At 42.7% G+C, this 12,876-nt stretch overlaps 1 protein-coding gene across 1 annotated transcript; it reads left to right on the top strand.

Annotated features, from left to right (window-relative positions):
* The first annotated feature begins 5,196 nt into the window (after window positions 1-5,196).
* On the top strand, window positions 5,197-8,608 carry LOC137315736 (probable G-protein coupled receptor 139). The gene is made up of 2 exons (XM_067980236.1): window positions 5,197-5,266; window positions 7,704-8,608. The coding sequence occupies exons 1-2, from the start codon at window positions 5,197-5,199 to the stop codon at window positions 8,606-8,608; spliced, it is 975 nt and encodes a 324-aa protein (XP_067836337.1).
* The last annotated feature ends 4,268 nt before the right edge of the window (window positions 8,609-12,876 follow it).

Here is a 12,876-nt window from a genome sequence, read left to right as displayed (position 1 = left end):
AAACGGAATATATTGAGAGGGGTCGAGGGAATACGCAATAAACGGAATATATTGAGAGGGGTCGAGGAAGTGAGAGACCTTGGAGTGCATGTGCACAGGTCCCTGAAGGTGGCAGTACAGGTAGATAAAGTTGTGAAGAAGGCACACGGAATGCTCTCCGTTCTTAGCCGAGGTATAGAATACAAAAGCAGGGATGTAATGATGGAACTGTATAAAACGCTGGTAATGCCACAGCTGGAGTATTGTGCGCAGTTCTGGTCACCACATTACAGGAAGGACGTAATTGCTCTGGAGAGAGTGCAGAGGAGATTTACAAGAATGTTGCCAGGGCTTGAAAATTGCAGCTGCAAGGAGAGATTGGATAGGCTGGGGTTGTTTTCCTTGGAGCAGAGGAGGCTGAGGGGAGACTTGATTGAGGTGTACAAAATCATGAGGGGCCCAGGTTGAGGAGGCAGGAAGTAACTGTTTCCCCTAGCGGAGAGTTCAAGAACAAGAGGAAATAGATTTAAACTGATTGGCGGAAGGATTGGAGGGGACATGAGGAAAAGCTTTTTTTACCCAGAGGGCGGTGGGTGTATGGAATTCGGAGCCCGAATTGGTGGTAGAAGCAGGGACCCTCAACTCTTTTAAAAAGTACCTGGATCTGCACCTAAAGTGCTGTAAGATGCAGGGCTACGGACCAGGTGCTGGGAGGTGGGATTAGAATGGGCACATGGTTGTTCTTCGAGCTGGCGCGGACACGATGGGCCGAATGGCCATCTTCTGTGCTGAATCTTTTCCATGGTTCTATGGTTCTATCCCTTTTCAAAGCACTGATGTTGTCGCCCTTCCCGTTAGGTATTTTCACCGCTGAATTTCATTTGCCCCTTTCTATAACTACTTTAATCCAAATTATATTATGATCACAATTACCCAGATGTTCTCCCAATGAAACACAGTCCACTTGCCTTACTTCATTCCATAAAATTGGATCCAGCACCGCCTCCTTCCTCTTTGGGCGAGAAACATACTGATTAAGAAAGTTCTACAAAACACATTTTAGGAATTTTTCACCCTCCTTGCCCTTTACGATGTTCTTCCCCCCAGTCTTCACTGTTTCTGTGGAAATAGTTCCAATATCTAACCCGAAGACAGTTTCCCTTCCTGGGCTTCATTCGATTGAATCTACACTGTGCTCTCGATGGCTTTAATCTAGTTTCTATAATGGGATGCACAAAGATGCACACAATACTCTGGAAATGTGGGCTAACCCATGTTTTGTACAAATTTGTCATTGCTTCTTTATTTTTGCACTGTGTGACCCTACTTATAAAATTCAAAATGCTGTTTGCATTTGTTTATGATTTATGGAGCTGCCGTCACAATTCCATGGAATTATACATTTAAGTACTTAATTCTCACTTTCACTCAACATCATTCGGCGTCTTTTCATTAACTGTATACACAAATTCATTGATTTGCTTCCAATATCTATCACTTTACATTAAAATACAGCTTCCTCGTGTCTGCTCAATCCAGCCAAGCTGCCTGCATCGTTCTTTAATGTTGTTATAGTCTTCCTCATATTTTGCCAAACTCTGCTTTTGTTTCTCAGCAAAATTAGAGATTGTCTAAGTCCAAATCATCTCTAGAAACAGTGGGAGTTAGTGGGGTTTGGCACATGGACATTCCTTGATTAACCCGAGCACTGCTACCTGCTCCACAGTTTTAGATCTAATGATGGATTCTAAGAGTTTCTCCACAAACAAGATTGGAACCTTTGGTCTACACGTATCCAATGGATTTCTCTCTCCCTCCCGTACCAAAAACAACAATCTAATTTCATACCAAGACACCACAATGTCAGAACATACGGGGCCTTTCTCAATCAGCCCCAGGGAGCAGTGATATCGTAGATTGGATGGCAAAAAGTGAATCAGCCCCTAACCGACGAGACTAACGATTAAAGCTTCATCCGAGTCATCAGCCAGGGTGCAGTAAAATGAGTTATAACCAAAGAGAAAAAAGACAAATAATTAATAAATCCTCATCTTAGTAACTGTAGCTGGTTTCATCTTCGATAGCAGACTCCCTGAAGATTGCCTCACAGTGGGACAAACCTATTTCAATGTGCTGTCTGTGGACAAACCAATTTATGTTGTTCGAACAAAAAGATTTCTCCGAGTAGCTGCCGATGTTAATGTATCTCATCAAATCCGCCTATTATATAAATCTCTTTCTGATACAAGAATATTAGCCCAGAAATTACTTTTGCTCATACAGTGGACAACTAATGAACACATTCAAATGAAAATCAACAACAACTTGCATTCACAGACCGCCTTTAATGTAATAAACTTTCCCAAGGGGATTCACAGGGGCTGGAAGTAAAACAGGCACAAACGGAATCAGGAGGGATGATGAAATCCTTCGGCAAGGAGGGTTTAAGGGGGGTGTAAAACGAGAGACGGAGGGGATCAGGTTGGTTTTAGTTGTGTGAAGGAATGGCCACCAATGGTGGGATGAAGACAGAGGAGGATGGTAAAGTATAACAATAACTACCTGGATTGATAAAGCGCCTTTAACATGGATAAAAATTAAAGGGATTCACAGAGAGATAATCAGACAAAAATGGACCCCAGCCAAAGATGGGGATATTCGTTGAGGGACAAAAGTTTGGAGCAAGAGATGGATAGAAAGAAAGAAAGAAAGTTGCATTTATACAGCGCATTTCACAATCTCAGTCTGTCCCAAAGTGCTTTGCAGCCACTGTTATAATGTAAGAAACACAGCGGCCAAACTGCACACAGCAAGATCCCACAAACCGTAATATGAAATTGAGAAGATCATCTGGTTTTAGTGATGTTGGTTGAGGCATAAATATTGGCCCAGACCACCGGGGAGAACTTCCCTGCTCTTCTTCGAATAGTGCCATGGGATCTTGTACATCGACTTGAGGGGTCAGACTGGCCCTCGGTTGAACGTCTCATCTGAAGGACAGCACCTCTGACAGTGCAGCATTACCTCAGTACAGCACTGAAATGAAGATATTGTGTTCAAGTCTCTGGAGTGGGTCTATGAACCCACAACCTTCTCAACTTCTAACTCAGAGGCAAGAGTGCCACCCACTGAATCACAGCTGACATTGAAAGGGAGTAATGTAGATGGAGGGGCTCAGAGAGCACATTCTGGGGCGTGGCTGTGGCTTAACGATCAGCTGCCAAAAGTAGGGCAAAGAGACTGTGGATACACCAGCAGCCAGAGGTGGACGAGAAGGGCGAGGGACTGTAAAGATGGAGGAGATTGCAGAGATAGGGAGGGGTGAGGCTTTTATGTATTTCAGCGTAAGAAAGAAAAAAATAAAGACTTAGGAGACTGGAAGCCAATGCAGATGAGTCGGGGCTTGGAAGATTGGTGAAGGAGTTAATGAGGGATACGTTACAGGGAGCAAAGCTTTGGATGAGTTGAAGTTTTTGGAGATACCAGAGAGGAGAAGAAAGGCCATAGAGGGTAGAAAGGCATGGCTAATGGTTGTAGAAGCTTAGCAGGGTGAGTGGAACGGGCGTTATTAAGGACCTGGAAGTAGGCGGTCTTTGTGATGGAGAGGATATGGGGTCAGAAGCTCAGCACGGGGTCGAATGGGACGTAAAAGTTACGAACATTCAGATTCAGCCTCAGACTAAAGCCAGGCATGGGGATGGAATCAGTGCCGAGGATGTGGAGATTGTGCGACCAAAGATCATGACATTCCAAGGAAATTGGAGGAAATTTAAAACAGGATGTCGATCTGAAAACACAAAGACATTGCAAAGGTCGAGGGAGGAGGTTGTTTTGTCAGTGTTCATCTGAAAGGAGGTCCATGTTTGTGGACGAAGTCACCAAAGGGCAGCATGCAGATGAGGACAAGGAGGGAGCCAAGGATTGAACCTTTAGAGACGTCAGAGATAACGGTGATCGGGTGGGAAGAGAAGCTTCTCCTGGTTACGATCAGATAGGTGAGTGGAAACAAGCGAGGGTAGTCCCACCAAAAGGGGCCAATGTCTGATGAGCGAGGAGGTCATGAGTGGATTTGCTGTCGGTGCATAGGGAAATGTGCAGGGCTATGGGGAAAGAGCAGGCGGGTGGGACGAATTGGATAGTTCTTTCAAAGAGCCGGCACAAGCACGATGGGTCGAATGGCCTCCATCAAATTCTATGATTTTATTTGTGGAGGAGACGAGGGGGATGCAGATGGGTGGGTCATGGACGGATTTAAATTCAAGGATGAGGATTCTAAATTTCAGGGATATGGGAGTGGGAGCCAGTGAGGGTCAGTGAGGCCGAGCGGGACCTGGTGCTGGTTGGTCACAGGCAACAGAGTTTTGGACGAGCTCAGGTTTATGGAAGGTGGAGGATCGGTGGCCGGACAGGACTGTATTGGAGGAATGGAGTCTGGAAGGGACAGAGGCATGGATGAGGGTTTCAATGGCAATGGGCAGAGGAAGGAAAGGAGGCGGGTGAGGGAAACAGGGGGCCTTTGTGATGGAGGTCAAATCAGGTCATGAGCTCAGCTCGGCGTTACACGGGGCTAACTTTACTGGACCCGTTAACCAATGTAGAATAAACGGGTAAACCCCTGCAGTAAAATAGCGGAGAGTGGAATCCCAATGGGGCACTTTCAGTCTCCGTCCCCTAATATCACCCACAGTCATTTCTCGGCTGCAATCCTCAACCTGCCCTTTAACTCTCCGCGTGTTAAGGAATCAAAATTCATTTTTTGATTGGGAAACTGCAGGAACAGAGTGAAACGGGTCTGGTTGAGTCCCTGGATTCAATGTGCACTGCGGATAAATCGGTATACATTATAAATGAATCGCCAAGAGTGAACATGACCAATACAATTATATGAAAACTGTAAATGAAGCCGCTCATTATTGTTGGATCAGTCCTGTATGAGCACAGATTCTAACTTTATTCCTGAGAGAGGTCTCATTAAGATAATGTCCTGGACTTTGAGATGTTTGTGTTGCATCCACCATATGATTTATATCGGAGTCAAAGCTGCTGATGTAATGTGTTTGTTCAAGTGACTGTAACTAATAGCAATGATCAGGAGTATAACCGTGTCAGTGGAAACTTGTCTCCTGTATAAATCAGGGTTCATTGGAATTGATCAGTTCAGAGTGTCTTCTGGATTTATGGTTCCCAGACCAACAGAAGTGACTGCTTCTCACAGCAATGGGATATCCAGTAATGTTTCAGATAGAAGATATTTATTATCCTGCTCTTGCAGCCGTTGGAGTGCCAGGTTAGCAGTTATTTGGGCGGTTAATGGTGTAAATCGGTGTTTACTGTGCTGCTGTACTTTGCAAAATATTTTTTCTCCCTGCATGTTTTACACAGTGTCCTGTTCTGTTCTATCAGTTGAATGATGGAATGTGTTAAGTTGGTCTTGTAGGAGCTGGTCTGTAATGATCTTTGTGAATCCAAACCTGGCATTGTTACTGGACAATTCTCTGTACTGAATGTACTGTTCAATAATGGTATCTCCTTAACTTCTAAACGTTCAGACTTGTCGCAATTCCATTATATCTGTAGTGACCTTTGAATATCACAAACTGGCATTGTTACTGGATAAATCTCTGTACTGAATGTATTGGAATCAGGTGTCTGGGCTAAGAGCTGGTATCAGACCATCAGGAGCTGTTAACAGTTTCATGTTGTGGAACCAACGTGTCCTGGAATATGTTTTCATAAATGTGTTTTCAGTGATTGATAATGAAACAGCTCACGGTCTCAGTGTTACAAGGAGGCAGAGCAATGTCCCCCCTCCCCAATAACATGGTTCAGTTTAACAGGGGATTCAGTGTATTTATTGATTATCACTTATGAAACATTATTTCATAATGTTCATCTGACACGGCTCCAGAGGTCTGGTTATTGAACTGAGTTTGCTGCTGAATCTTTCACATCTCCTTCTCTGCTTCACTGTGGATGGGTTCATTCTAAAATACAATGTTTTGGTGTTGTGCTGTGTCAGTTTGCACTGAGTCTGTTGGGATCCTGAGCCCTTCTATTTGTCTGTCGATTCGAAGTTGCAGCGGTGACGTTGGCGTTTTGTTAATTGAACAACAGCTCCACCTAATGGTGTACTTTATAATTACAGGAGAAGGAATTTCAATTATTGTGAAGTTTGTCTGGAAGAGGCATTTGATTCTGTTTCTTCCATGATTTGCAGATGAAGCAAACAGTGTAGGCGAACAGGTGGAGACTTGGAAATCTGTAGTAACATTAAACTATTCCACAGAAGCTTCACTATTTAACAAATTGACACTGAGAATGGAATCTGTGGAACACGGGGCTGGTGAACGGAATGCACGGCAGGATGTTAGGATTGAATCGGATGTGAAATAGGGACATTGAGAAAGAGAGTAGAGAGTGGAGAATAATAGATAGAGGAGCGATAGAAACAGAAACAGAGACGGAAAGGGAAAATGAGAGGAGGGGGGAGGAGTAGTGCGAGAAGAGAAAGAGATAGAAAACGGGAGAGACAGGGAGGGAGAGAGAGTTAGCGAGAGAGAGAGAGAGAATGCGTGAGAGAGCGACAGCAGGGTGAATAATTCATCGGAATGAACTGTTGAAACTTCCAGTTCAATTATGCAGAGGAAATGTGACTTGAAGATGTTAATAGGAAGTTGTCAGATTGTGAGAGCTGGGTGTGTTTATCGTTATCAGGGCCTCAGTCTGTTTTGGTGATTGTTACTTTTCCTTATTCACTGACTGAATAAATAAACATAATTCGAATGTATTTAAAGCTTGGATCAATGATTTCTTGATCCTAATGAATCATTAGGATACTGTATTCTGAAAACTCGGTATCAGCGGAATTCAATGAAGATCGAGGTTGATTTAATGAATACATTTTAATTTAATTTTAATTGAATGTGCAAAGTAAATTTAATGAACACATTTTATACCCAACGAGCTCTGCACCAATAATCACTGAAATGAACCGTTCAATGTATGAGTTGGATTGTGTTAGTGGGACCGATAGATTAGATTTCCTCTCACACTCTGCTGCAGTCTCTCCCTGTGAATCCCAGCCTCTCCAACCACCACATTGAATCCTCTGTCTCCTCATCCATTGCTTCAGTTTATCCGCTTTCTCAAACTATCTGCTCCTGACTCCCCTCCTGCTCCGACATGTCCTTTTCCTTGTCTACCTCCCAATCTCACTCACTGGCTCGGCCCCCAGCTGCCTCTTCCAATCCGATACAAAATCTCAAACTTGCCGGTGCGACTCTCGGCCTTTCCCCGTTTTGTGTCAGCCCCTGTAGGCTCTCTTCACCCAGAGCAACAAACCAGCTGCACCTCCCCGAGTCCCCTCACCTTCCCGGCCATCGCTCTCTTTCCCGTCAGTCTGGAGACAAATCCGGCTTCAGCACGTTGGATTCGCGCTCGGTAAAACTCCATCTCTCTTCCCCACTGGCACTGCGCTCTCACTCGGCCCTTCCAGTGGATCCAGTGCTCATTTATTCACTTTCTTGAGCGATTTCACAATTCATTATTGATAATTGAGTTTATAAACATTTCTCTGCCTGAAAGCGCTGTTCAGTTGAATGAATCAGTTTCCACCGTTCGATGCAGCAACAAAGCTGGAAATTTAACCCCAGATCCTGTCAAATTGCTGCTTTGGCTCCAGGTCTGATCAGTAATTTCTCTGCTTCCTTTTCTCTCTCTCACAGTTAACTTGGTGGCGATTGTGATCCTGTCCCGAGGAAAGTGCGGGCTCTCCAAATGTATCAGTCGCTACCTGGTGGGAATGGCAGTGGCCGATCTCCTGGTCGTTATCACAGATCCAATATTGACACGGGTTGGTCTAAGTTATTTCCCCAATTCATTCTTGTTCATTACTCCCGTGTGTCGTCCCATTATGTTCTTGGGTTATGCAGCCACGGTGGTTTCTGTCTGGCTCACAGTCGCTTTCACCTTTGATCGATTTGTGGCAATTTGTTGTGAGAATCTTAAAACAAAATATTGCACCGAGAAAATGGCGGCTGTAGTTATAGGAACAGTGAGTGTGTTGGGCTGTTTAGAGAGTGTTCCCTGGTACTTTATATATCAACCTTACCTTATAATTGATAATGTTCCCCGGCATTGTATCTTTAAACTGAACTTCCGCACTTCCCCAGTGTGGGCCGCATTTGAGTTATTTCACCTCATTTTAACCCCTTGTGTCCCGTTCTTTCTGATTTTGCTGCTCAATGTTATGACGGTCAGACGCATTTTGGTGGCCAGTCAAGTCCGCAGGGGACTCCGGGGCCGCAGCAATGGAGAGAATCACAAGGATCCAGAGATGGAGAACCGAAAGAAATCCATCATTTTACTCTTCAGTATATCGGGCAGTTTTATCCTATTATGGGTGACCCAGGTTGTAAATAACATTTATCGGCGAATTTCAGACACTCGGTATTATAATTCCTACACTGACCCTCGTTTTATCACACAAGCCACATCAGGAATGCTGCAGCTTCTCAGTTCCTGCACAAACACGTGTATTTATGTCCTGACCCAGGCGAAATTCAGAGAGGAGCTGAAGAACGCGGTGAAATACCCACTCAATCTAATTGTTAAACTAGTGAAATCATAGAAAGAGCTGAAGGGTTTCAAGCACTAGAACTATTTCTAGCCATTTCATACTCCACCCGCTGCACTTCCCACCGGGTGGAAAGTACATGTTACATCAGCTGAAATAATCTTAAATCTGATTCCAATATTGCATTTAATTGATAATCTGACCTATTGAGGCGTGATTCGCTCTGCAGACAGCACATGAATTGTTGCTCAAACAGGCGGCACCGAAGAGCTCAGCTGGACTTTAACTAAATGGCCGCCCTGCAAAATGGGCAAACCTGTCAATCAAATGAGCTGCTGTGGGCCTGATCAGAATGGGTGCACTCCACATAAATGGAGAGATCGCATGACAGAGATAGATAGACAGACAGACAGATCAACAAACAGAGAGATAGATAGAGAGATAGAAAGAAAGATAGATAGATAGATAGATAGATAGATAGATAGATAGATAGATAGATAGATAGATAGATGCAAGGAGAGGAAGAGACATGGTGACACATCGAGATAAACTTACATATAGAGGCAGATAGAAAGGGGAAATAAGAGATAGTTAGAGCCATAAACTGAGAGAAAAGCAGATAATTGAGAAAGAAATCGTGAAAAAAGTGAAAGAAAGGAAGACTTCGAGAAAAAAAAAGTGAAAGTGACTGAAGAGCCGAAAGGGGCAGAGAGAAAAGAACAGCTAACAAGTTAAAGAAAGGTGTAAATAAACAGAGTAAGAGATTTAGATGGAGAAACAGCTAGAGACAATAAAAAAACAAATAAACAGAAAAGAGAGCAAGAGAGAGAGAAAGAATGAAGTGCAGAAACATAGATGGGACAGGAAGATAAATAGAAAAGAGAAGAGAGATGGATAAAATGGAAGGAGAAAAATATAATGAGAAAGAAATACACGGAGAAAAAGTACAAACAGGAAAGGAGCAAGTATAAATTAGAAAACAGAGACAGGAAGTGAATAACACAGATTAAGAGAAAGAGAGTGAGTTTACCAGTGAGAGAAAGTTGAGAGAAACAGGTAGACAAATGGAGAAAGAGACTCAGATGGAAAGTCGACAGAAAGTGAGAGGCACACAGGGAAAATTACAAAGAGAGATTGAAACAGGGCGAAAGAGACAAAAGAAGTGAAACAAGGGTAATTGGAGACACAGAAAGAATCAGTGCGGGAGAGAGACAGACAGCAAAGGAGACAAAGTGAGACAACAAAAGAAAGAGGCGGATATTTTCTGGTCTACAAATGGACAATGTAATTCATCAAAACGGAATTAGTACAGTGCCCTTTATATTAACACATCTCAAAACACTTCACGCAATGAATTACTTCTGAACTGCGGAGACAGCTATGTAAACACACGTGTAAATGAATATAATTACTATATATATGTCTGAACAGAAGAAGCGGGTGTGTTTATGTTGCTATCCAAACATCCAATTGTACTGTTAATTTTCTTCATTTGCATAAAAGATAATGTTGGACTAATGTGCAAGAATTAATGATGCATTTACGGAGTCTGCGTACAACGAAATTAAAGTTGTTTGTGAATTCATAAAAAAGAAAGAGGCGGAGAAAGTGAAGAGAGAAATGGAGAAAAGGAGAGACAGAACAAAGAGCGTGAAAGGCAGAGAGAAAGAGTTGAATAGGTGCTGAGAATGCAAAAAAGACAGAGACAGACAGAGAGAGTGGGGAGAGAACGAGCGAGAGGGACAGCGAGGCAAATGGGAAGAAGATAGAAAGATGAAAGACAGAAACATAGAGATATAAAGAGAGAAGCAACGGGTGATAGAGAAAAAATATACAGATGGAACAGCGATACAGAGACAGAAATTAAAAGAGGGTGAAGCAACAAGACAGAAAGATGCCAGAAAGGAGACTGAGAAAGATAAATATATTGACAGAGACAGAACCAATGAAAGACAGGCAGATACAAAAAAAACAGCAAGGTAGAGACAGGAATGTGATGAACACACAGAGAGCACGAAATTATCATAAAACAACTCATTGTAATCAGCTTGGAGTGGGTGAGTGCAGAAGCAGAACAGCAGCAGATGAAGCAGGCGAGCCAGTTAATGGCTGTTCTGGGGGAACAGATTTCGGGTTTAATTTTGACAGTTGTAAATATGATGCCTGGAGGCTGCACAATAAAGTCTCTCAGTCTTGTGTAACTGACCCTGCCCTTTAGTTACAGCAGGAGTTTTACCAGCTGCTCTGTAGAGTGTGCAACTTTCCCACTGACCTGCTGTATTCTGTAATAAATCAGCCTGTACTCTTACCCCTTCTGTTGTGTTAGTAAACTGGTCAGGGTCCCACAGCACTGTAACAAAAAGCAAAATATTCTAAATTTGAAAGAACAAAGCTTATCGCTCCGGGCATGGAGAATTGTGTTCAGCAAAAAAATCATCCAATCAGAAAAAAAGGCGTGGGATATCTGCACGTATCTATACATATAAAAAATCTGTATTTTTGTTTGAAAAACACAAAGCAAGAGAGGAATCATGGATAGAGGGGTGTATCAGATTATCTCATTCAAATGACCGCATGCAGAATAAGAAGGATAGAAAATCGTGCATGTCTAAAGCACCTTTCACAGTGTCAGGTCGTCCCAAAGCTCTTTATAATCAATGAAATATTTTTAACTGTACTCACTGTTGTAATGCAGGGAGCCAATTTGAGTACAGCAAGCTCCCATAAACAGCAATGAAGAAAATGATGAGATAATGTGTTTCAGGTCTTGGTTGAGTGATAAATATTGGCCAGGACATGGGAGAGAACGCCACTGCTCATCTTCGAATAGTACCATGGGATCTTTTACATCCCCCTGTGAGGTCCTCAGTTTAATGTCTCATCCGAAAGACGGCACCTCCGACAGTGCAGCACTCCCTCAGTACAGCACTGGAGTGTCAGCCTAGATTTTCAGCTCAAATCCCTGGAGTGTAAACTGTGCCCAGGCAAGGACCATGACTTGGTTAAATAAAGTTTACCAATCCATATATTAAATTTAAGGCTCCAGAAATCAGACACCAGCTTGTGCAACCTGGACTCCAGGTTCCAACATTTCTCTCAAAATGATTGCTGATTTTATTTTCATCCGCCAATTGTACAGTGTCCACAGAAAGAAGCTAAACGGAATAAAATCAAAAAAGAGATCCTTCTTAATAACATGAATCAATGCGACTAGTTGTAATGTAGGGGACGGCAACACACAGCAATTTGGAGATGCGTGTAACAAGGATGCTACAGTAATCATGGGTGACTTTAATCTACATATAGACTGGCCAAACCAAACTTGCAATGATATTGTGGAGGATGAATTCCTGGTGTGTGTACGAGATGGATTTTTTAAAACCAGCACGTTGAGGAGCCAACGAGGGAACAGATTATCCTAGATTGGGTATGGTACAATGAGAAGGGGTTAATTAATAATCTTATTGTGCGGGTCCTTTAGGGAAGAATGACCATAACATGATAGAATTCTTCATTCAGATGGAAAGTGAAGTAGTCCAATCCGACACTAGGGTCCTAAATCTAAATAAAGGAAACTACGAAGGTATGAGGAGTGAGTTGGCTATGATAGATTGGGGAGCTTCATGAAAAGGCATGACGGTGGATAGGCAATGGTTAACATTTAAGGAACGAATGCATGAATTGCAACAGTTATACATTCCTTTCTGGCGCAAAAACACAAAAGGAAAAGCGGCCCAACCATGGCTAACAAAAGAAATTAAGGATAGTATTAGATCCAAAGAGAAGTCAAAAAAAGTTGCCAGAAGAAGCAGCAAGCCTGAGGATTGGGAACAGTTTAGAATTGATAGAAAAAGGACTAAGAGATTGATTAAGAGGGGAAAAATAGAGTATGAGAGTAAACTTGCAAGGAATATCAAAGCGAACTGTTAAAGCTTCTATGTAAAAAGGCAAAGATTAGTGAAGACAAAAGAAGGTCCCTTACAGTCAGAAACGGGAAACAGGGAAATGGCAGAGCAATTAAACAAATACTTTGGTTCTGACGTCACGGAAGAGGACACAAATAACTTCCCAGAAATGGGAGGGAACCAAGGGTCCAGTGAGAAGGAGATAAAAATCGTAATTAGTATTGGTAAAAAAAAGTAGTACTGGAGAAATTAATGGGACTGAAAGTCGATAAATCCCCAGGGCCTGATAATCTGCATCCCAGAGGTGGCCATGGATATCGCGGATGCATTGGTTGTCATCTTCGAAAATACTATAGATTATGGAACAGTTCCTGCAGATTGGAGGCTTTGAAATGTAACCCCACTATTTATAAAAGG

The sequence above is a fragment of the Heptranchias perlo genome, unplaced genomic scaffold (assembly GCF_035084215.1).
Source record: "Heptranchias perlo isolate sHepPer1 unplaced genomic scaffold, sHepPer1.hap1 HAP1_SCAFFOLD_56, whole genome shotgun sequence".
Lineage (NCBI taxonomy): Eukaryota > Metazoa > Chordata > Chondrichthyes > Hexanchiformes > Hexanchidae > Heptranchias > Heptranchias perlo.
The sequence above is the reverse complement of the archived record's forward strand: the minus strand, read 5'-3'. Positions and strand labels throughout refer to the sequence as shown.